The 26527-nt window shown below is 32.5% G+C and overlaps 1 protein-coding gene across 3 annotated transcripts in view; it reads left to right on the top strand.

Moving 5' to 3' along the window:
- Nucleotides 1-25229, top strand: part of LOC126741104 (uncharacterized) — a 50047-nt gene extending 24818 nt beyond the window's left edge. For all 3 annotated transcript variants that reach the window (XM_050447432.1, XM_050447434.1, XM_050447433.1), the window contains exons 7-14: nucleotides 4249-4419; nucleotides 4619-4858; nucleotides 15747-15884; nucleotides 15953-16081; nucleotides 16132-16275; nucleotides 24443-24533; nucleotides 24589-24728; nucleotides 24799-25229. In XM_050447432.1, coding sequence (XP_050303389.1) covers nucleotides 4249-4419; nucleotides 4619-4858; nucleotides 15747-15884; nucleotides 15953-16081; nucleotides 16132-16275; nucleotides 24443-24533; nucleotides 24589-24728; nucleotides 24799-24852 — 1107 coding nt within the window. In that variant the 3' untranslated portion in view covers nucleotides 24853-25229. The remainder of the gene's footprint in view (nucleotides 1-4248; nucleotides 4420-4618; nucleotides 4859-15746; nucleotides 15885-15952; nucleotides 16082-16131; nucleotides 16276-24442; nucleotides 24534-24588; nucleotides 24729-24798) is intronic.
- Nucleotides 25230-26527: the final 1298 nt, after the last annotated feature.

Consider the following 26527-nt stretch of genomic DNA (forward strand, 5'->3'; position numbering starts at 1 on the left):
TTTTTTTTAGGTCATCATTAAGATTTTTCTGAAAATGCTGCAATAGATCTTGATTAAATGAAATGTACAGTTGGGAATCATCAGCAAACTGTTGCATTTTGGAATTTATAACCTCTTTGTTCATATCTGCAACGTATAATGAAAACAATAATGGCCCTAATATCGACCCCTGTGGGACGCCCGTTGTCACCGGTATGTAATCAGATTTAATTTTGTTGGGCCCATTATAAAGAAGTGTACTCTGAACACGCCCGACTAGATAAGATTCAAAAAATTTTACAGCTTCCTGAGAAAAACCAAAATGGTGAAGCTTAGCCAACAACATCCGGTGACACAGTGTGTCAAAGGCCTTACTGAAGTCTAATAGGCAGAGGCACGTGATTTTTTTCCGATCCTGATCAAGCCTTACATCATTCACCAAGTTAATTAGGCAGGTACTAGTGCTAAAATTTTTTCTAAATCCAGATTGGCTAGGCGGAATTATTTTTTTAGATTCGACAAATGAAACAATCTGTTGATAAATGTGCTTCTCCAAAATTTTTGATATAGCCGGCAAAATACTTATGGGTCGAAGATCTTTAAAGTCTCCTGGATTTGAAACTTTTGGTAATGGTAAAATAATAGACTTTTTCCATAAGTCCGGATAACTATTTTCTAGAATATAAGTATTAATAATATTTATTAAAGCATATTTACAATAAGGAAAGCATAATTTAATATCTCTTATTGATATCTCTATTGATATCTCTCTTATTGATATCGATATGTCTAGGAGTTTCGACAAACGAGCGTCAGGAAGATTTTACCATGTTATTTAATAGTTTAAAAGAACAGGTTTTGTTTGTATACGGACATTCTCTACAACCGTCGGTATTAGTTTGTAATGCCGCAAAGGGCATCCAAAATGCTTTTACAGAAGTCTTTGGTCCTGAACCCATTGTGAGAATGTGTTGGGCATATGCAAAAACAAAAATGCAAACCAGGGTTGAACAAACTTGCTCAGACAAAAACGCCCGAAACAATATATTACAATGCTTTACAGTCCGTTACTTCTCCTGAACATTGTACTGGCGCATCACAGTTTTTTATGAGGAACTGGAAAACCCAAACTAATTTTATTAAATACTTCAAAGAAGAGTGGTTAACTCAAAATCGCAATTGGTACCTAGTTGCTGCCCCAGGATCACCAGCCACAAACAACGCACTGGAACCGTTTAATAGAACCATAAAAGATAGCAATACATACGCGAAAGATTTCCTTTGTCTCGTTTTCTGGTTATCGCATCGGAGATGGTTAACGAATGGTTCTGCAAAACTACAGAGGAGTCCTTTGCAATTACTCCGCTTATTAAACTTCCTGATTGGACAAAAGCATATCAATGGGCAAAATTAGACAAAAAAATAAAGGTGTTAGATGCTGACACGAAGAACAATGTCTATATAGTACCAGGAGGTCAAGTATTGGATGTTCAGGCTGAAAAACCTTGGGAAACTTTTGATGTATTCAAAGAATTTTTTTTTCCACTTGGAGAGTAGCAATTCCCAAAGAAAAAGATGATTGGATGAATGGTAGCTGCAATTGTCCACAGTTTTTTAAGATGTATATGTGCAAACATCTTTTGGGCCTAGCAATTAGATTAAAATATACAGTTTCGCCTGTAGAGGCAAAAAATATCCATATTGGACAAAAAAGAAAGCGTGGACGTCCATCAAAATCCAAACCTGCTTTGGTAATTCAGTGATGTTTTTAATTTATTAAAGTCTTATTAATAATTTGTTAAATGTTCACTCTTTTTTGTTTTGTGGTTTAAATACTGTTTTAAAAAGGGCATTTTTTGTTCTTTTTGTTTTATAAATAGAAGACAATAAAGTATATTTGTGATGCCTATTTTTGTTTTATTTTATGTTCACTAGCTTTTGTCATATTATAAAGTATGAAGTTCAAACAGTTTTTAGAAGCTTTATTATTTAAATAGCTATCCAGATTTGTATAAAACAGTGGACAATATTAACTTTATTAGATGCTAAAGATTAGATGCTCAATAAGTATTTTTGTTGCTCCACCCAGTTTTTAAACGTGCTAAAAAGTATAAAAACTGATGTTCGATTAAATACTACCCAAAAAAAATTAAGTCCACCGTAATAATTTCTCAGAAAAATCAGCTTCAACTGCCTGTAAGTATAATATTTTTTTAATTACTCTAATTGTAACAAAAATTTTGAAAATGCCTTAGAAAAATAAATTACTGTTGGATAATATTGCAAACGGGTTCAACTACTTACAAGCAGTCAAGCCCAATTTATTGGAATATGGTGTAAATTACAAATGTTATTTAAAGTGACAGAGTAAGACTGACATCAAAACCAAGAGTTAAATACAATAAAAGAGTTAAAATTTGGCCAGAACATGTTCCCTTAATAATGTTTTAAATTGTTTAGGTTATCACAGCTTAATATCCGTGGGTGGTTTATTAAACTCTAAAAAGCCCTCGTTTAGAATGTATAGAATAAAATAGGGATATATAAATAAGAACTCGATTATTTTCACCTATTTTCTATATCATCGTTTCATTTTCTCCATAGTGTTTGGATCGCTTGGAGATAGTGTTTTTCTCTTATTATGTGCCTAGTTATACCCGAAAAACATCATTTTATTCTCATCTTTTTCTAATTTTCAGATTGAGATAGGGAGATATCACTTTTATTAGAAATAAAATAAATATGTTTAATTAGTGTATCTTGGAAAACGAAATAGATAGATATTTATTTAGGTTAATTTTTTCCATGTCGATTTTTATGAATTAAACTAAATGCATGTGCAATTTTAGAAAAAAACATACTAGAATTACAATTCAGTTTGTGATATTTCTCATTTATTTATGCATATAGCATAAATGTAGGACGAAATTGAGCGAAAAAATTACAATTTTCTAATCTTAATTTTAGGAAATTCGTTTTACTCATTTAAAATATTTGATATTCCTAAGGGGCAGCAAAAATGAGATACGAATATGCACCTATAACAATGTTTCTCTACATAATAATCATTACAGGAATGATCAGGTAAACCGCTATGATAAGGGATAGATTATTTTCAATTTTGCCATTTCTCTTTTTTTTACAATAGGTATGGGAGCTTATAAACTTTGTTAATTTTATTAATCTCTATGAGTGTGATAAAATAATTTCAATACAAATTGTGTTGATTGAAATATTTATATTTTTTAATTGTATTTATAGTCTTATAAGTGAGTAATAAAACAATAATATAACATTAATAAAATATTTTTTAAAATGCTTTATTATGGACTGGAACTATTAAACGAGTTTAATTAAATAAAAATATTTCATTAGTGTGGGCCCTTTTTGAGCTTATACACGATATATAAATGCTTATAAGGTCAAGTTTAATGACCATTAAGTTTTTTTATATTGTTATATTGTTGGAAAACATTCATTATGAGAAAGAAATTAAATATTTGGGCATTATTTTTAGATGCAAACATTTCTAAAAAGGTCGGATTTATTAGGGAAGTAAGAAAAAATCTCTCAATGCATCTAAAAGTGCTTCTTTTCAATACCATTGCAGTTCCTAATTTATAGTATTGTTCAACTCTATTGTATAATCTACCTAATATAGAATCAACTACATAATTAGAAATAATACAAAATAGAGCTGGGAGACTGATATTAAAATTTAATCGTTATATAACCTGTCAATTCTATGTTGGTTATATAATGTTAAAAAATATATCAATTAAAACGTCATTTGTTACCAAACTATTTCTGTAATAAGTTGAGAGTTTTTTGAGATGTTCATATTTACGAAACTAGATGCCGTACAGCCTTCATACTAATAGATAGATCCAACACTCGTCAAATACTTAACTCAGGCCTAGTTTGGTTCAACAAATGACCTGTGATTATTAAAAAGTCTCAAAATTTGAACCGGTTCAAAAGGCTTTTGAGAATATTCATTTTAGTTAGGGCATAGTAAGCTGTTGTTGTTTTTAAGCTTTAGTTGTAGTGTTTTATTTTTACATTTTTACCCTTAGATTGAGTCCTATTTATACAGTTATAATCATATTTCTTTTCATACTCGTTTTTATATTATTTTTTTCCATTGTTGTAGTTTATTCAGTTATTTATTACAGAAAAAAAATGTTTTGTATTTTCTGTAAAAGATTTAGTTGATATTACTAAGTTGCGAAACTTATATATATATATACATCTGTCGATTCCTTTCAGTACGTGATGAAAAAACGTCAAAAAAGGCTGAACTACGGCCCGAGATGTAGACCAGTAAGTTTGGACGATTACAGCATCGATAATCTCTCGGTATACAACAGCGTGAGACGCAAAGGTGCGGCAGCTCGTATGTCTAAACGCTCGTTTGGCAACCCCGCGTTTGACGATCCGGTAAGTTTTTATTCAAGAATGATGAACAAGGAAGATACTCTCTGAGTGATGCATTTCTATGAAATAACTCATCATCAGTGGCCTTAACGCTTAGTTTCGATAATTACAACCTTAGAGTTGTCTCATACGAAAGTATCTTTTTTTCTTGATCCGTTATGTTACTAATAAAAATGTTTTTTTTGCTCTCTCTTATGTTCAGGTGGCGCCCTCCCATCCCTTAAACTTCGCCGCCCTAGTAAAGTTCGCAACGAACCACGAAGACATCAAAGCGGAGTTCGAAGACGTGCCGCAAATAACCGCGAAAACGTCCGAGTTGCCCGAAGGTTGCGACACGAAGAACCGTTACGCCAATGTTATTCCTTTGCCCGAGACCCGCGTATATTTGAATTTCATCGACGGATATCCGAATAGCGATTACATTAATGCCAATTACGTTACGGTAAGGGCTATTATCATATACAAAATAACTAAACAAAAACTAATTGAAATTTATGTAACAAGGAGGAAAACACAGTCAAAGTCTCACAAATCTAGCGTCTATTAGTTTGGTTACGCGTTTCGCCTTACGGCATCATGTGACCTTATTTTCAGTACAAAAACACACATTAAATACACTTATGATAATATAGATTAATAAAGATACACGATGTAGTTACCACGTTTACCTGTATAAGTATATTTAATGTGTGTTTTCGTATTTAAAATAAGGTCTGATGATGCCGTAAGGCGAAATGCGTAACCAAACTAATAAACGTTACATTTGTGAGACTTTGAGTTTGTTTTCCTCCTTGTTACATATTATTAAAGTCTCTATGAGAATAATGAATGAATTTTTTGAATAATTCAAACCTTGGCACTATACTAGTGAATATAAGACTGTGCAACGGAATTCGAAGATTTAGGGATGACCAGGACATTATAAATCAATACTGGACCGCACAGACCTTTAATGATATCTTTAGTCTGAACATTTTGTATTTCTCTTATGTGAGATGAATGTTTAACTTATTGAAGCATGTGAATCTGTATATCATCAAGTTTCTAACTTTGAAAATTTATACACGGAATGTATATTTAGAAATTCTACCTAATGCGTAGAGAATTTTTAATTCCGTTCAGGATCAATATGTCACATAATCAACTGAGGTTTGTCTGCAATTAAAAGAGTACACTTTTCCTAAATAGTAACCACAAAATTAATTTTTTTTTTAATCAAAAAAGTTTTGAAAATCACATTTTTGGCCATTTGCTTTGGTTTCTTGACTTTGTTAGTCAGAATTTCTCGTCTTTTCAGTCTGAAATCCCTGATCTTCCAAAATCGAAAAACATCGCTAGAATTTACTTGTTTGACTGTTTTCCTTAGTGTGTGTAGTAGATTTTCTTGACTTAGTTTAAAAAAATTCAACTAAAATACACTAAGAACATTCAATTTGTTGAACTTTCCCTTCTAATTGTCATGGATTTACTGTATTTCTTTAAAGTTAGTTAAATCCTAATCATGCAAAGACTTAAACAAACTTGAGATTTTTGGCTGTTTTTCTTAATTCACTTAAATTTCTTTATAGTGCAGAAATAGTCCATTGTGTCTATGCAGTGGAGTCGTAGATTAAGATAAAATGATAATTTTGCACTTATTTATTAAACATGACTCAGTTTTTAAAATTCCCGACATATTCGGTCCTTGTGAACAACAGAACTAAAATTAAAAATAATGATAATAAATAAAGGTTTTTTTTTTTAAGTGGAATCAAACCCTGGGGCGTATAACTGATACCAATTTAAAACTTTTGTATGTTCGCCTTATATTGGTTTTGAGTTTTTCTCTGTGTCTGTTTGTTTTTTTTTTGTTCAGAACTATTTCCTTTTAGTACCCCCTGATGATGGACACCGCTGTGTCCGAAACATGTCGGGAATTATAAAAAACTGAAATAAGTGGAGAGAGATTGTAGGATTTTCATTTTATTTTAATTTCTTTGCTTAAATGTAAAAACATGATTCATCTAAAGGTATCAAAAAATACAGTTTTGTTTGATTGTTTTTCAATGTATCTAAAGGCTAAGGAATATATTCTTTTGTGCTATTTTTTCCTGATTTTCTTGGCTTTAAATTTTATTCATCCAGAATCAAAGACTAAAAGAAAGACCAAAAAAAAAGAGACATTTTTGTCCATTTTTCTTGGATTTCGTCAATTTTGTTTAGTTTCTTGGATACAGTCTGAAAACCCAAATTGTACATATATAAAAAATATCGATCTTCTTTGCCGTTTTTCTTGGATTTCGTGATTTTTTCGGATTTTTGAGTATTTATTTAATTTTTTTTGTATCATCCAAAACCGAATATACAAAAAAAAAATTACAATTTTTACTGTTTTTCTTGAATTTACTTTGATTTCTTGGCTTAAGTTTGGAAACCAACGAAATTCAATTTTTAGCTGTTTTTATTGGATTTTGTTTCATGAAAATCATCAATGAAATTAATTCTTAGGAGATTTTTCTTGGTTTTCTTCAATTTCTGGGATTAAGCTTGAAAACACACACAAAAATCACGTTTTTGACTGTTTTTCTTGGATTTCTTCAATTTTATTTAATTTTTTGGATAAAGTCTGAAAACCCAAACATGAAAAAATCCACCTTTTTCGTTTATTTATTTCATTTTTTTTGCATTAAATTTTAATCATCCAAAACCAAATGTGTACATATACCTACCGAAAAAAAAATATTACAATTTTTACTGTTTTTTTTTTTGTGGTCTGGAAACCAAAGAAATTCAGTTTTTAGCTGTTTTTATTGGTTTTTATTTAATTAAGACTAAAAACCCAACAAGATTAAAAAAAAAAAATGTTGGACGTTTTTCTTCTATTTTCTTTATTTTTTTGTCTTACATGCAGAAAACCAAAGAAATTTACTTTTGGCTTTTGTTGTTTTTTTTGGATTAAGTCTCGAAATCAAGGAAATTTATTTTTGCCCATTATTCTTGGATTTATTCCATTTTGTTTAGTTTCTTGGATAAAGTCTGAACAACCAAATATATAAAAAATCTTCCTTGTCGCTGTTTTTCTTGCATTTCTTAATTATTGTCGAATTTTTTTGTATTTATTCATTTTTTTTGCATTAAATTTTAATTATCTAAAACCAAATATACCAAAAAAAAACTACAATTTTGCTGTTTTTCTTGAATTTACTTGGTTTATTTCTTGGTTTAAGTCTGAAAACCAAAGAAAATTCAATTTTTAGTTGTTCTTATTGGATTTTTTTTAATTAAGTCTAAAAACCCTTGAAAGTTAAAAAAAAAACTTTTTTGATCGTTTTTCTTCTGTTTTCTTATTTTTTTTTGTCTTAGGTGCAGAAAACCAAAGAAATTCACTTTTTTGTTGCTTTTCTTGGATTACTAATTATTTCTTAAATTAAGTTTGAAAATCAAAGAAAATTAATTTTTACGCGAATTTTCTTGGTTTTAATAATAATTAAAAAGTTTATTTAGCACAATAATTATAATATAAAGCAGTACTAAAGTCTACAAAGACAATAAACTACAATAATAATAAATAATAAACCAATAAAAGTTCATTACATACAGGGCTATATTAGGTATAATAGAGTGGTGATCAGCGTAATAAAATAAAACGTACACAACAATTATTGGTATAAATAAAACCTAACCGAGGACAACACAAATGGTATAATAAAACTTATAACTAAAATCATAAAAAGAATATAATGTACAACACAAAAAAAAATAAATAGAAATACTCTTAGCTATCCCTATTTAAAAGATGTTTTCTCAATAGCCTCCTAAACTGGTTTACATTATCACAGGCAATTTATTAAATTCTATTGAGCCTCTAAATAAAATCGAATTAAGTAACTGAACAGTGTTACACCTATCCACTATGGCGAAATCTTGACGATGTCTAGTATTTTATGTGTGTACATCCTCAAACGATTTTAACTTATCACAGTTATAGCTGGGTAACAATTTCAGCCACAGACATCATATTTAGGACACTTAACATACATTTAATTGGTGTATATCGATCACATTTTAAAATCAGTTTCATAGCTCTATTCTGTATTACTTCCAACTGGTGTATTTTATATTGTGGCAGATTAAACAACAACGTGGAGCAGTACTGCAAATGCGGAAGTGCAATGCTATTACTTAAATAAAAGCAACTTTGTGCTCATGGAGAGGTTTCTTCCCACTCTGGTGATAAATTTTCGCATGACGTAGTCTGCATGTGCACAAAAGTTTAAATTGGCATCTAGAATAGTACCCAAATACTTAATTTCACTCTCCTAGAGAATGCTATCCCCATTTACAGTAATGCTCACACTATCCATGTCTATTTGATTAAGTCGTGACTTTTTGCCAAATATGATAATAAAGCATTTATTTAGCATAAAAAAGCTACATATAAGTACAAGTTTGCCTTATTAGTCTTATTACAATAGTAGAAATAGAAAAAAAAAAACAACATTTGTAAATATGTGAAAATTAGATAAAAATAAAAAGTGTAATGTATGTACAGGACACAAACAAAAAGAAACAAGAATAAACCTACAGTACCTAATTTAACAAAAACATTATTAATACAAATACAAATTTAATACAAATACAAATACCAGGGGGCAACAATAAAATTAAACAAAGATAAAACTTAACTTATTAACAAATAATAAATAAAATAATTAAAAACGGGCTAAAATGTGTAAAACTAAAAATAAACATGTAAAATATTTATATTAAGGACGAGAAACAAAAGAAACGAGAATAAACCTACAGTGCTAAGATGTATAAATAAAATAAATAAAAACGGGCTAAAATCTGTAAAATTAAAATAAACAATCATAACTATCTGTACTAACAGTTATCTAAAAGAAATTTTCTTAGGAGCCTTTTGAACCGGTTTAGATTATCACAGTTTTTTATTATCACAGGTAATTTGTTAAATTCAGATAATCCCTTATATAAAACCGAGTTTTGCATTTGGGTCGAATTGCACCGTTCCAATAAAATAAAATCTGTACGATTTCTCGTATGATAACCATGAATATCACTAAATACCTTCAATCCATTACACAAATAGTTAGGTAACAAATTATATTTAAGTTTAAAAACAAACAGATACACATTAAATAAAACCCTTTGCTTCACAGACAACATATTCAAAACATTCAACATACATTTAATTGGCGTACACCAACTACATTTTAAAATTTGTCTCATAGCTCTATTTTGTATTTTCTCCATTTGGTTTATTTTATACTGAGGTAGATTAAATAACAAAGTCGAACAGAATTGTAAGTGTGGGAGAGCAATAATATTATAGAGTTGTAGTTTTGTATGCATGCTTAAGTTTTTACCTATTCGAGTTTTTTTTTTTTTTTTTTTTTTGGGTCGGTGGAGAGATTCTTTATGAACACTGGTTACGCGGCGCCGCCCCCAGTAGTGTGGGACTCAGTGTCGAGTCTGTCTCGTCCTATACCCACTAAAACTCCACCGCTGGGTGGTGCCTTGTGGCTCCCTACACTGCGGTCTGCTAAGAAGCAGTCCTATTGTGTCCCATATGTTTAGTCCCACAGGTTCAATTCTGTAGCTTCAAGGAAGTTCAGGATTGTGCCCAGTGGTAGATTTCTTATACCCTCTGGTGCGGGTTTCTCTTCCCCCAGGAATGTTGCCCTGGTTTGATTAAATGCTTCACAGAAGCACAGTGTGAAGAGTTGTTTCGTCCTCCTCATTGCATCCCCTACATAGCGAGGTAACTGATTTCCCTAGCGTATGCAGGTGTTTCCTGCTGGGTGCATGGCCTGTAAGTAGCCCTGCGACCTTTCGCAGTTGTTGTCTGGAGAGGCCCAGTATGTTCTCACCCTTCTTGAAGGGTGGGCTGCCTATAAGTTGTTTGGATTGTTCCATCTTTGGCAGCTGCTCCCAGTAGAATTTGTTCTGGTTTGTTAGCCAGTTGCCGATTTCCCTCTTCCAGGTCTTATCGCTGACATAACATGTTGGTTCAGGGCCTACCAGGCTGTTGCTGGCTCCCTGGGTTGCAAGTTGGTTAGCCCTTCTTGCAGCCTTATTGTTGCCCATATTCTCTGCTAGGATTATCTCTGGCCTATTTTGCGCTTCGGCGAGGTTCCTGAGATCCTCCCAGCAGCTTTGCATAGCAACTTACCTATTCGAGTTATAAAACCGACTTTTTTTGAAAATTTTCGCATTACATAGTCATCATGAGCTTGAAAGTTTAGATTGCAGTCCAACATTATGCCTAAATATTTAATTTCCCCATCATAAGTAATATTTTCCCCATTTACAGCTATGTGCATACTTTGGATTTCCGCTTCACTAAGCTTTGATTTCTTTCTAAATATGCAAAATTTGGATTTACCAGTATTTAAACATAGCTTATTTACACACAGCCAATCAAAAATACGCTCCAAATCATCATTCAATATAACATCATTCAAATCTTTCTGCATTTGTTTTAAGTTTTACTATACTACCTATACTACCTTACCTATAATATAAAGCATTGTGTCGTCAGCAAAAAGAATAATTTTACACTTAAGTGTTACTCTAACCATATCATTAATATAGATTAAAAATAACAGCGGACCCAAAACCGTTCCTTGTGGTACACCATATTTAACATTTACAGACTCCGACAAACAATTTTTATAAGACACACGTTGAGATCTTTTATTCAAGTATGACTTAAACCACTCTAAAACAGTATTCTTGATTCCTATATGCTCTCATTTGTTTATTAAAATACTCCTATCTACTGTTTCAAAAGCCCTCTTAAAATCAAGAAAAACGGCTAAGACATAGTTATCACAGACGGCCCTAAGAAAATCATCACACATACCAACAACAACAGACTCGCAAGAATGGTTCTCTCTAAAACCTGATTGGTTAGGAATAATTATTTTATTTGAATCACAGAAGTTTAGCAACTGTTCTTTAACAACAACTTCTAAAACCTTCTCATATATTGGCACCGTATTTATTGGACGAAACTCATTATATAATTTCGTGTTATTTACCTTAGGAACAGGAATGATAGTTGTTAGTTTCCAAGATTCTGGAAAAACACCATTGCTAAGTGATGTGTTAATAACATCTAAAAGACGATTACCAACTGCATATACTACGTCACAAAGGACTTGCTTAGAGATGCCACACTCACCCCCACCCACATTTTTTAGGTTTTTTATAATTTCCTTCATTCTAACCATTGTTAATTTTTCAAAATTACTAAATATTCCACTATGCACTGTGGGTCCAATATAAAAGGGTACAGCATTTTGTGGAAGTGGTATATCCCCAATTATACCGTCAATGCTATACACAAAATACTTATTAAATCTATTAGCTATGTCTGCCTCTTGGTTGATTACTTCTGTTTCAAACCTGATTACGTCTGGCAATTCTTGCTTTTTCCCAGGTAAAAGAGTTTTAAGGTTTTTCCACAGTTCTTTTGGGTTACTTTTATTTAAGTCTATTGTTTCTGCGTAAAATTTTTCTTTTTCTGTTCTTATTTTACTTACAATGATATTTCTTTTCCTCTTGTATTCTTGCCAGTTATTTTCACTTCCACTCATAACAGCTCTTTTGTATAATAGATCCCTTTCACGCATCATTTCTCTTATTTCAGAAGTAATCCATTTTTTGTCGAGATATTTTTGATTTTGGACTATCTTGACCCTGGGACACATACGATTAATAATATTTTCAATATCTCCAATGAAAGAAGTAGCCAAAATATTTACATCAGAAACATTATTATTCCAAACAGAATGTGATAATTCTTGTTGTAACTCATTGGGATCATAATTTTTAAAAGACCTCTGAAATGTAATTTTTTTATCATTTTGAGTTTTTTCTTGGGGAAGTGTTATTGAAAGAATTGAATGGTCGCTGATTTTAGGCGTAAGGTGAACTTTATATTGGAGATTTTTATTATTTGTTACGATATAGTCTATTAATGTTTGGCTTCTTGGGACCATTCTAGTAGGGGTCTGTACTATTTGATAAAATCCATTGGTATATATAACATTAGATATCTTGTTGCCATAAAATGATACATAATACATAATATGCAAAACTTCGATTTAGCTGTATTTAAACACAATTTGTTAGTGCAAAGCCAGACAAACTATTTAATTAATTTTTTAGGTCGATTTGCATTTGCTGTAAGTTTTTGCCTATAATATACACCATTGTATCATCTGCAAATAATACCACCCTACACTTTTCAAAAACTTTTACCATATCATTAATGTCCAGTAGAAATAACAATGGTCCTAAAACAGTTCCTTGAGGCACACCATAATTAACAGAAACACACTGAGATATACTATTTTTAAACATTACGTGTTGGACACATACGACTTAAACCAACTCGAAGCATTATCCCTAATTCCTAATTGCTGTAGTTTGGTAATTAAAATTTGTCTATCATCTATCGTTTCGAAGGCTCTCTTAAAATCTAAAAATACCGCTAAAACAAGATTATCGATAGCTGTGAGAAAATCATCACAAATATTAACGACAACGGATTCACAAGAATGATGCTCACGAAGTCCCGACTGTCCAGAAACAATAATTATTTTGCCTTTATCACAAAACTCAACAAGTTGTTCCTTAACACAATTCTCAAGGAGCTTTTCATTTTTTTGAGCTTTTGTCACACAAAAATCACGTTTTTTTGCTGGATTTCCAAAGATTTTTCGGATCAAGTCCGAAAATCAAAGAAATTCACATTTTGGTAATTTTTCTTGGATATTTATTTGAATTAAGTTTTAAAAAAAATCACATTTTTGCAGATTTTTTTTAAATTTCCTGGATTACCCAAAAAAAAAAACTCGTTTTCTGACTGTTTTTCTTGGATTCAATTTTAGGACCAAATAAGAGCACTAACAATAAATTTTTTCAACTTTTTTTTATTTTCTTGGATATACTTCACTTCCTTGGCGTTAATTCTAAAAACCGATTTTTTTCTTAAATTTCTTTGTCAATAACCCAAAGAAATTCTCGTAATTCTTTTTATTTGAGTATGCGATAATTTTATTTATAAGAACTATTTGTGTAATTTTATTTTTAGGCCCTAATATGTATAGGGTTACTTTTTTTTATGTTGTTAAGATTTTTCTTGGTAGAATTTTTCTTTTTTTAATTTCTTGGATTTTTCTGAGCTTTCATACAAAACACATACAAAAATCGCCTTTTTGTCTTTTTTTTTGGCATTAAAATGATTTCCTTAAGTTTGAAAACCAAAGATATTCACTTTTGGATATTTTTTTTGTGTTTAATTGATAATTGATATCGTAGATTAAGTCTCAAAATTTAAAAGAAAATATTGGAGGTTTTTCTTTAATTTCTCGGATTAATTCTAAAATCCGAAACACACATAAAGCTAAAAAAACTTCTCTTATAAATATTGTCAGATTAAGCCTTAAAAACATAGTACATAAACTTCTTCTCTTGGTTTACCTGTATCCACTTTAAGTTCTTGTAATAAATTTAACAAACACACTCATCCAAACCAAGAAACACTAGAAAAATAGTATCAAAAAACAACGCTATAAAAATAGTAGTTTTTTCTTAAAAATTCCAAAAATAAACTTTTTCCGCTGCGTTTTCTGGGATTAAGTTGATGACTTAAAGTTCAAAACCCCAACTCAACCAAAAACACCAACAAACGACATTTTTTCCCGTTTTTCTCCGATTCGTTTTTTTTTTCTTCGTTTTTGCTTGGCACATTTAGCCACGTATTCCAATATAGGAACTCATTCATAACAAGACAGGTTGCTAATTTAGTATTTAAACAATTATACTATTGGGTAGAGTATAACATTGTATTCTCCTTGTTTCTAATTTCTATAGAGTATAAAAAAAGGAATAGTGCAAGAAAGATTAGTTCAAATTCAAATATATTTATGGTCTAACAGGAATCTAATCCTAATCACTAAGACAATATATCAAAATATAAGTAATAACAATTCATACATCATGAAAAATAATAATAATCATACATAAAAATATAACTAAATAGGTTTACGATACTATTTGACAATAATTTTTTAAAATGACGAGAAGACATATTAAAGAGAGCGACATCCAGACTCAAATGGACCAAGTTAAATCAATAGCATCTTTCTCTGCTAAATTTGTGCTCTATGTTTGTAAGTAAAAAATGTTTTGTCTTCTAGTATCAATGTAAGGCACAAAAAAGTGTAGAGCTGCTAGCAATTCCGGGCAGTTACATACGACCATTATATAATTTGAAAAGAAAAATCAAATCTGCACCAATGGTTTCTGGATGAAAGGAAAGCTTTTGATTGGATCTGCTGAGTAACAAGTGCTGATCGTATCCTTGTTCCGGATAGATTTCAGCAGTTTTAAAAGCGATATGTTTCAGAAACTTACGTTGAACAAATTCAAGTCTAACAATGGAGCATAAAGTAATCGCGATTTTATTAGGGAATTAAATAAGATGATGTTACTTGATATATTAGTGAAGCTCTTATAATAAAACTAAGAGATTTTAAAGACGACTTAATGATGTTATCGATATGATTGCAAAAATTAAGCTACTTGTCAATAGTGACACCCAAATCGCGAACATAATCACAGTTAGAAAGAATTGTACCATTTAATGTATAATCGAAGCTAATTTCATTTTTTGGCAAAGAAATGGGCATCTTTTTACACTTTTCAATATTGAGAGGAAGCCTATTATAATTTTGAACCAGTTGTAGATTGAATTAATATCATTTTGGAGAAGCAAACAGGCATTCCAATTAGTTACAATGAGAAATATCTTTAGGTCGTCAGCAAACAGAATACTATTGCTTAAAATGTTAACAGATATGTCATTGATAAAAATGGAAAACAAAAAAGGAGCAAGATTGCTACCCTGATGAGGGCACCGCTATATGCTTTATAAACAAATGACCTAAATCGATTATATTCTACAAACTGGTTATACTCTACAAATTATTATTCTACTATTCTCGTCCTGGAGCCAATGCAGGACATTTTTTTTAAAGACAAAACATAGGGGGGCTTGGATAAGTAGGTGAACAATAGGGAAAAAACAAAGGGATCTCGAAGTAACTAAAATTATTTACTAGTGCATATACTTCCAAGTTATATTATTTTCTTATAGACAATTTCAAAGAGACTCCATTGAATAGATTCATTTTTAAAAACTGAACTTCCTGTTAAGCTATTTCTCGGATCACTTCCCTAGAACATTAATCGTGTTTTCTTAGATCATAAACCAAACGTTTTTAAATTCGTCTGATCACATTTTCAACCTGTCACAGGGTCCCAAGAACACCAAAGGTTACTACATAGCGACCCAAGGTCCGATGCACAACACCGTCGACGATTTTTGGAGAATGGTGTGGGAACAGCATGCGAAAGTCATTTTAATGCTGACACATCTGGTCGAGAACGGATTGGTAACAAGAACAGAAGAAGGCATTTTTTTGTTTCAAATTATCTAAAAATTAAAATTTATTTTTTACAGGAAAAGTGCGTTGACTACCTTCCGGAATCGGAAGTGTTAGAGTGCAGCAGGATATTCGGGGACTTTCAGATCACCTTGAAAAAGCGAGAGGTGAAGGAAAAGTACATCATATCCAGCCTACAGCTGAAGGTAACATAGATTAAAACCCTAAAGTGTTTTCTTAAGTTAAATCATTTTAGAATATGGTGTCGAACAGTTGGAGGGAGGTCACCCATTTCTGGTACCTGGGTTGGCCGGAAAAGGGGGTGCCCAACGAGGGAAATTCCTTGATAGCCTTCCTTATAGAGGCCAGAAGTTACATGAAATCCTCCACCATAGATAAGGTAAGTACTGTGATAAAAATGCTGTGAGCAATTTTCCTTATAAAAAAAGGTACAAATAGGGATACAATGTGCAATTTAATATATTGAAAAATAGAGATACTCTTACAAAAGTGAATAATTATAGAACACACGAAAAGTTTATTTACTACAAGGAATTTGACGTATCTGCACAAGTTTATGAACTAAGTCTAGGAAAAATTGGTGGTGATTGACGTTCGATTACGGTTTTCTGAAAATTTGATAACGATGGTAACAGACAATGCTCTATCGGCTCTATTTTCCACCCTGCAGCGTTGCTACTTATATAGAAAAATGGCAACACCTTTGATTCCCTGCTTCATTTTGACCTTTTTTTAATCATGCTTCTTTATAATACTAGTTTATTTCTCGGCTATTTAAGTTAAAATTTTAAACATCACTCTAAGAGATTATCTTGATTAACTTCCTATAGCCTGATTCAATTAACATTATACAGGGTCGTGAATGAACATTTTTCTGACCGGTAGATTGGGCGTGGCAGTGAATTTGTTTGGGCACCTAGAAGTCCAGACTTGAACCCAATGGCGGCTCCTTCTTAGGGTCAATTGGTCAATGACCCCCCTAAAATAATCTCATAAAAATACCAATTTTATTAAAAATATCTTTTATCTAAAACTTCACTGTGAATTATAAAAATCTCTAAGCAGTCTGCATTGGCAAAACAAATAAATATATTACTAACGTCGCGCCTCGCGCTCATCACACAAGCCCGTGGCTGGGCCGTATTTTAAATTGTCCCTATACAGTTCTTATGGCTTATGGAGAAATGCATGTAAAATAGAACAAAGAAGGCAGATTAGCATTTCGTGAGCGGGAGTGAGAGTCACCTTTCAGTCCTATATCGCTAACGTAGTCGACGGCCCGACTGGATGAATGTTATGTTTTAGTTAGTTACTGTATTTTAAACAAAGTAATCGTCTGTGTAAAATTTTGCGGAGTTTTCGAAATTGCATTGCGCGGTCATGACGAAAGTAACAGCTCCAATAATCCTGGAATTTTTCTGGGCCTTATCGATTTTGTTTCTGAACTGGATTTAATGTTTAAGGAATATATTGAAAAAAGTACAGTATTTAAAGCAACATTAAAAACAATTCAGAACGATATTTTAGAATCAATGTTAGCCATTGTACATACATACTCATATAATTAAGGAGATTGGCCAGACAAATTTTGTGGCAATTCACGTAGATGAGACCACAGACAGCTCCAATAAAACGCAGTTGATTGTCATATTACGATATGTATTAACTGGTATTGTACATGAAAGATTTTAGAAATTTGTTAACCCACCAAGTACCACAGCATTTAACTAATGTAATATTGGAAGAACTTCAATTATTAAAAATTAATGAAGCACCTGAAAAATTGATTGCCCAAAGTTACGATGGTGCATCAGTCATGAGCGGTAAACTGGGAGGAGTACAAACAAAAATTAAAGAAATATACCCAAATGCACACTTTATTCACTGCTATGCCCATCAACTTAATCTTATCCTGCAAAAAGCGGCGAGTCAACATAAACGTATAAAAATATTTTTTGCAAATTTACACGCATTTTCGTCCTTTTTCGACCGATCTCCAAAACGTACGATGGTTCTGGATAGAGTGGTTAAAGTAAGGCTACCTAAAGCTGCACCCACTCGATGGGCTTTCAATACAAAATGTGTTGAAATTGTATACACTTATAAAGATGATTTAAAATCTTGCTTAGAGGAAATTATTGATGAGGAGCAAGATGGTAACAATATAAATCAAGCAACTGGTTTAAAAAGACATTTGGAAGATGAGCTTTTTTTATTTTGGTTGAATTTTTTCCATAAAATAATGCCCCATGTTGATATATTGTTTAAACAATTACAAATGCGAGATATTGATGTCATATCTGTTAAAAATTATATACTGTCTTTTAACAACAATATTCAAATAATTAGAAATACTATATTGGAATCAGAACCAAGCACATGAACAGCAAAAAAAAAAGAAAAAGTACTACAGCTACAGAGGATCCAAAGCGACGAACTACACTGGAAATTTGTGATATTATTATATCTGAAATAAATCACAGGTTTGATTTCAATGATCATCTCATGATTTTACAGTTATTCTACACAGAGAAATTTGAAGCATACACTACCAACTTTCCGCAAAATATTTTAAATATAATGAAGGATCATTATCCCACAGTAAATATTTCCAAACTAAAATCGGAACTTGAAGTCATATATTGTCGTGAGGATTTTCGCAATAGTGCCGGTGCAGTAGCCATACTTCAGCTTTTTATTAACATGAATTTGTCTGAAACATTTTCTGAAGCAGTGAAATTATTAAATATTTTTTGCACACTCTCTCTGACAACCGTGGAAAGTGAGAGATGTTTTTCTACTTTAAAAAGAGTAAAACATTCCTGCGTAATACGATAAGACAATCTAGACTTAGTGCCTTGTCTATGTTGAGCATCGAGAAAACGCTTGTCAAAAGCATTCCAAAAATCTCGGTAAATATTATTGAGTTTTATCCCAGTCTGTATTTTTTATCTAAAATATAAATGCTAAAAGATCTTTCAAATACTTTAAAAAATTAATAGCTTGATTTGTTTTTTTTTATTAGAGTAAACTATAAGTTTTCAAACCAAAATGACCCCCCTGAAGATTGACCCACGAGCCGCGCCACTGCTTTAACCCTCTAGACTTCTCAATATGGTCACACATGAAGGACATGGTTTACAAAGATACAATTAATTCCATCGAAGAATTACGACAGAAAATTCAAGAAGCTGCTAATATTATCAAAAATATTCGACAAATGTTATTTAATATGCAAAGATCTTTAAGGAGACGTGGAGAAGTGGAGGGCGGGCATTTTGAGCATTTACTTTGACGTTTTCTTTTAATATTGTTACTGGTTGTTATTTGTTGTCTTTAGTGTTGTTATCCAGCATAGTAGTAATTTAAAAGAATAAACTCCTATTAAGCCAATGAAATAACGGTGGCTTAGGATTCTTTACGCTGAATGTTTAAAATGCAAATAACTTAAAAACTGATAGAGTTACATGAAATAAACAAGAGTACCTTTTTTTATTCAAAATTGAACTGCCTTTTAAATTTTTCTAGCCATAACTGATTAGGCAAAAAAGATATGTTGTAATTTACCTAAGTAACAGGGTGTAACTAACGCCCTGTATAAATAATGCTAAGTTCACCACAAAATTCGTAATTTTCATGTCGAAACACATAAAGTCGCCAATATAATTATATTCCAACCTACATACACAACATACCTATACAGGGTGTAACATAAGTGATGACTTTAATTTTTAAGGGGTGATTCCTTGTAACATTTTAAGTAAAAAAGTTCACATAAACATATGTCCGGAAGCGCTTCGTTTTCGAGATACAGGGTGTTAAACGTTTTTTTTTTAAATCGATTTTTTATTAATATCTCATAAACGCATTTACCGAATTTGTTGAAATCTTTACATTTTGTTAGTCACTTTATAAGGTACCTTTTGGAATTCTCACATCTGGCCTAGAAATTTCAGGGGCGTGCCTAGAATGATTTTTTTGTAAAAAAAATATCGCCTGGTACATTTTTTTGTAAGTATGATATTTTTTTTATATAAAGCATCTAAAAATGAAACTTTTTTGTCTCTTAATTTTTTTTCGTATCTTGCTTCGTTTAGAAATAAATTTTAAAAACCATATTTTAGCACGTCTCGGGCCTCCATAAAAAAAACCTAAAATGCAGTAGAGTCTCGATAACGTGAACGAATTAGAGATGACTGTGTTCATGTTTTCGAGGAGTTCATGTTACTGGATAAAGTTAATCGCATGATAAACTAACACGTATATGTACTTTGAATATATATTTTATTGGAAAATCAAACAAAAACATGTTATACAGTTAGTAATACATAGTTGAAAATGAATAAGTATATGTTTATACATGGTATAAAGAAAAAAATATTTACTATATAGGTAAGTATATGTATATAAGTAAGTACAATGTACATTATTTATACTTAATCCGTTGTTTTTAGAAAAAAGTTATCTAACTTTGTTTGACGGATACGTTGTTTGTTTGAAAGAATAGTTGCACATTCACGTAATTTGTGTAAAGACTGAATATCCTCGAAGTCGTCATTGTTTTGCTCCGCCCATTCTAGACCTCTGTTAAATATACAAACTGCCTCAACGTGAGTGATTTTATCCATAGCCTGAGAAACCTCTGGATCTTGATCCTGTTCGGTTTCTGAATCATTAGACACTGCAGTACAATTCTCATCATGTTCAACGAAGTCATCTTTACTCCATTCTTCGATATCTCCACGTTCGAAGTCTTGCCCTGGATCAATTTCTTCTAATAAATTGAGGTTAGTCTCTACAAGGCTATTCAGGCTTAGCAATTCTTGACGAAGAGTTACCAAGGGAATAGTGTCTTCACGATCATCATTGCTTTGGCTTTCGAATATATTTTTCCAACACTTTTTAATGGTTGCTGGTTCTAATTTATTCCCTGCTCGTGATAAGTTTAAAATAGCATCCCTGAGGTTGTATTGTTTGATAATGACATTCATGTCCTTAGATTTATTAGCTACAATTATTGCCAAAAACATGGAGCGATAATGCAGTTTAGTCAACCTAATAACGTTTTGGTCCATAGAGAGTCACATTGAGAGGCATATACATAACATGAATTAGTCCATCATCAGATAAAAGTTCCTCTACTGGGGGATGACTGGGGGCATTAGCCAATAAAAGAAGTGCTTTCTCTGGAAGACCTTGTTTCTTAACAAACTTTCTCACCTAAAATTAAAACAAACTTTTAATTTTGAAATGTATAGCTATGGCAGGAAATTTACCTCAGGAACAAAAATTTCTTTGAACCATTCCTTAAAAATTCCGGCTTTCATCCATGCAGATTGTGAGTTTTTGTAGTGTACAGGAATGTAAGAGTTCTTAAAACTTCGTGGTTTTTTAGCTTTCCCTATTACCAAAGGAGTCAATTTATGTAGTCCAGTCGCATTTGTACATGCTAGAAACGTTATTTTTTCTTTGGCTGTTTTTCTTCCAGGGGCAGTTTTTTCTTCACTGGATACGTAAGTCTTTCCGGGTAAAAGCTTCCAGTACAAGCCGGTTTCATCGGCGTTGTACACTTGGTTATAGTCTAAGTTTAGGTCCTTGATTTTTTCTTCAAGTTTACATAAGAATGGTGAAACCAGCTCGGGCTGAGAAGATAGTTTTTCACCAGTTATTGTTAGGAAGCGTATGCCAAATCTTTTCTTGAACTTTTGCAACCACCCCGAGCTCGCAGAAAAAGTGGAATTTTTGTCGTACAGTTTTTCGTGAAAATATTTCGCTTTCTCTTTTAAAATTAATACCCTTATTAGTGCATTCCTCTCTCGTTGTCGCAAAAACCACTTATACAAAGCTTTTTCCATTAATGGATATTCAGAAGGTCTAAGAGATTTTCGTTTACCTGGTCCAGAAAAAGTCAAGGCAACTGTTGAAGTAAATAATTGGTCTTTTTTCTTCTTAATTGCACACACCGTGGATTTGGCTATTCCATACTTTTTTGCTAAAAAGGTAACTCCGCAACCTCTACTAACATCGGACAAGAGTTGGGCTTTTTTTTTCAGAGTTAAATAATTTACTTTCTTAGTAGACATCGTGCTTGTTTCGTATTGATCGGCGAACAAACACTGAATAAGACGCAAATTTTATATTTCTTCCAAACATGTACAAATAAGATATACAGTTTGGCGGCGATATGCAAAAGCACTAAGTTAGTACTAAAGTTGCCGACAAGGGGAACATAGGAAATGCCGCTGAATGCCTACGGGTAAAACGATATAAATATTTTTTTGTTCACGTTATAGAGGCGAGATATTTTTGGCGTTCACGTTTTAGAATAGGCTGTTTACGTTTAGGGATGTTCACGTTATGGGACGTTCACGTTATCGAGACTCTACTGTGCTTCAAAATTGATTTTATTGGGAATACTACATATTTATGCAGGTATGTATAACATTTTCTCTGATAAGAACATTCCTATGTCTTACATTAACATTTATTAGGTACTGGGTACTGTTAGTTGAATGTGTTTTACTGTGTCGATAACTATGAATAACGCCGAATTAGCTCAAATGCATTTCATTTATGGCCTTGCTCATGGTGGAAATGGTGCAGAAGCCCGTCGAATTTATCATGAACGCTTTCCCGATAGACCATTCCAGCAGAAAGAACTTTCATAAGACTCCATGCCCGTCTGTCTGAGACTGGATCTGTCAATCGCGTTGGTAGACCGAGGGTAATAATGACGCCACAACTAGAGGAAGCAATTCTGCAAGCAGTGGAAGACGATCCGTCAACTAGCACGCGAAGATTATCGTTACAGTTTAACATCAGCCACGAAAGTGTTTGGAGGGTCTTGCACACAAATTTACTTTATCCATTCCACATCATCCATCCACTGGTGCAAGCACTGTTGCCAACAGATTTTCCTGCACGATTAGAGTTTTGCCAGTGGTTTCTTCAAAAAACTTTTACGGCTAAAATTCTTTTCACAGATGAGGCCTGTTTTTCACGGGAAGCCATCAGAAACTTCCACAATAACCATCTTTGGGACTTGAAAATCCCCATGCCATTGGAGAAGGTGGATTTCAACAGCAGTTTTCCGTGAATGTTCGGGCCGGAATTATCGGTGATCATCTTATCGGACCGCACTTTTTCCCTCCTAGGCTGAATGTTGATACAAACTTACAGACAATTTTTAGGAGAAATATTGCCAGATTTATTAGAAGACGTACCACTAGCAACAAGAAATACCATGTGGTTTATGCACGACGGTGCACCTGCTCATTTTAGTCTTGTCGCTCGAAACTATCTAAATGATACTTTTGCTCAGCAATGGATAGGTCGGGGAGGACCTCAGCTATGGCCAGCACGATCTCCAGACCTGAATCCTCTGGACTATTTCTTTTGGGGATATCTGAAATCGCTTGTTTATGCGACGCCAGTTGTGGATGAAAACGATTTGAAAAACCGGATTGTAAACTCTTCTAATGTCATACGCAACACACCAGGAATTTTCGAACGTGTGCGCCAGTCGATGGAAGAAGATTGCGTGCTTGTATTGACAGTGGTGGTTCTCATTTCGAGCCTTTGATTTAATAAAATTTTGATGATATTTAAAACTAAAGTAAGTTTTTATTATTTTTCACAAAAGTTAAGCGATCGTATTTTTAATTGCTTAAATTTGTACAAATATCTCGCACAAAAAAAATGGTGGCGTACACAAACAACAAATACATTTTAAATAGGTAACCATTTGCGACGCCATTGCATTAAAATTTAAACATCAAAAATAGCTTCTTATTAATTTTTGTTTTCGGTCAAGTATGCGTTTTGCAAAAAAATTTATTTAAGGTTTTTTTCTTAGTTGTTAAATAATAAACATGCTGGTAATTTGTCAGTTAATTTTAAAGCATTTTATTTTTTTTTAAGGAGGCCCGAGACGTGCTGAGATATGATTTTTAATTATTTATTTCTAAACGAAACAAAAAATTCTGTTATACGCAAAAAATTTAAGAGACAAAAAAGTTTCATTTTTAGATGCTTTATTTAAAAGAAATATCATACTTACAAAAAATGTACCAGGCGATATTTTTTTTACAAAAAAATCATCCGACTTAGCCCGTGGGCACGCCCCTGACATTTCTAGGCCAGATGTGAGAATTCCAAAAGGTACCTTATAAAGTGACTAACGAAATGTAAAGATTTCAACAAATTCGGTAAATGCGTTTATGAGATATTAATAAAAAATCGAATTAAAACACCTCGAAAACGAAGCATTTGCGGACATATGTTTATATGAACTTTTTTACTTAAAATATGACAAGGTATCACCCCTTAAAATTAAAGTCATCACTTATGTTACACCCTGTATAGTGTACTGTATTCCTTGATCCAAATATTGTAAAGTTTGACGGATTTTTTCATACGCAAGTATTAAGTTACTTGGGCGCACAATTTTTTTGTATTATAAATGAATAAAAGACCAAAGTCTGATTTGCTTTCATATTTCCATAAGATTTCTTGCTACAAATCAGAGGAAATTTTAATTATTCCAGAAGGATGTCCTTAATGGAGTCCAAAACGGTATGGGTCACAGCGAACACAGTCCCGTCGTAGTCCATTGCAGTCCGGGAACAGGAAGAACAGGTAAAAAAAGAGCGTCAATGACACAGTGAAATATTCAGTTGAAATTATTCTTCAGGAGTAACTATCGCCTGCGATATCGCTATAAGAGAGTTCGAAACTACCAGACTAGTGGATATTCCGAAGATAGTTTATCGGATACGTAGGGACAGAGCTAACGCCGTACAAACTAAGGAGCAATATAACTTCATATATAAAGTACTTATTTGTTTACCGAAATCAATTAGTTAGATATCATTTTATATCTATGTTTCTTTTTTTTCTATAGGTGGTCAGCTTGTATGCAACGAAACTCACCGGAGGCGCCCTGGACAACTTATAATTAAGCGTTAAAATTTATATTCTTTGTGTCAAAGTTTTGTAATAAACGAAAAAGTTCCACACCTGCAATAGCAGCAACTGCAGCAATATCAAAACAATTCAATCAATTTTTTCTGTGATATATTATGTCCTATATTATATTCTGGTTTAATCGCGATGGTGTGGTTATATAATTAAAAAAAAAATAATGTTTTTTGTGATATGTGTATTTTTAGAGATTATTATATTTTAGTTTATTGTGCAGAGTGTATATTTACTGTAAGTAGTTTTTTATGTAAATTAGATTTAAAGTTAAAAAAAAACAATTTGTAGGAATAGTGACAAAAGCAAACTGTTTTTCATGTAAATAAATTATGAAAAATATAATACGAATTAAAATGTTCCTTTTCAATTGTCCTGTCTACAAGTGTATTATGATATAATACTTTACCTGATTGGGTGAAAAAGTTCTATAAAGTAACTAACTACAGGGTCCGGCAAAATGATCTGCCACATTTTGATTTTTAATAAAAACGCCAATGTAAATGCCATTTATATTTTATTTTTATTAACTAAAAATATATGGTATGCCATTTTGTTTTTATTAAGTTTTTAAAATTACAGAGTTCAAGTGGCGACCATTTCTTTCGACACACATTCGAAGCAGATTTCTGAAAGTTTCCATTACTCGAGCAGTAATTTGAGGCGATATTCCTGTAATTTCTTGGCGTATTGCTGCTTTTAATTCTTCAATGGTTCGAGTTAAAGAAGAAATAAGGGTAAAAGGGTAAAGAAGAAATAAGGTTAAGAAGAAATCGTGGTCGTACAAGCAAATCCCTTTAAGTCCACTTTTTGACGAACTTGAGTTTTTCGTACCACTAAGGCCGTCGTCCCACCAAAGATACACGACAGCGACGCCACATCTCCGCGATGTCGCCAGCGTGTATCTTTCGTGTCGAACCCATGTTTTAAAATCATTTTGTCCCCACCAACGCTGCGCCGAAGACACATCCAAAAGCGTGTCGCCTTCGTGTTGCCGGGAGACTGGACGTGTCAGTTGCGAAGCAACATTTAAGCTGTGTGTTGGCGTTTTTTTTTTATTTATCGAAGTTTTGTTTTTTGTTTATTATAGCACAACAAAATGCTGAACTGGATTTTAATGGATGTCTGTGCAGCTCCTTAGCAGCAACAAACATTTATTTTTTTTAAAATCTTTCTCAATAAAAGGATGCACACACCATTTTCTTTTTTTTGCCATTTTATTTATTTTTTTCTATTCCGCAAATACCAATACATTGCAACCACATCCTCGTCTTCACTCGATGACATTTTGAACTAAACTGAACAACTAAACGTAGGAAACACGAAACGCGTATCTTTGGTGGGGCCACTGCATGTCGTCTGAATGTGTCCAGGCGAAGTCGTATCGCCTTCGCGTCGCCGTCGCGTATCTTTGGTGGGACGACCGCCTAAGTCCGCGCGATGATTTCTCACAATCATTTAAGTCCATTTTCCCCATACTTTAAAAGATATAGGCCACATGTATTTGCCTAAGTCCAAAATATTTTAATTTTGAACAAAAAAAATCAGTTATGTGCACTTAAGCGATTTTTATTAGGAGCATGAGACAAGTTTAAACAGGAAAAAACCTGTAAGTCCATTTAAGTAACTATTTACGCGTACTTGTGTTATTTTAT

This window comes from Anthonomus grandis, chromosome 10, assembly GCF_022605725.1.
Source record: "Anthonomus grandis grandis chromosome 10, icAntGran1.3, whole genome shotgun sequence".
In the NCBI taxonomy this organism is placed as follows: Eukaryota; Metazoa; Arthropoda; class Insecta; order Coleoptera; family Curculionidae; genus Anthonomus; species Anthonomus grandis.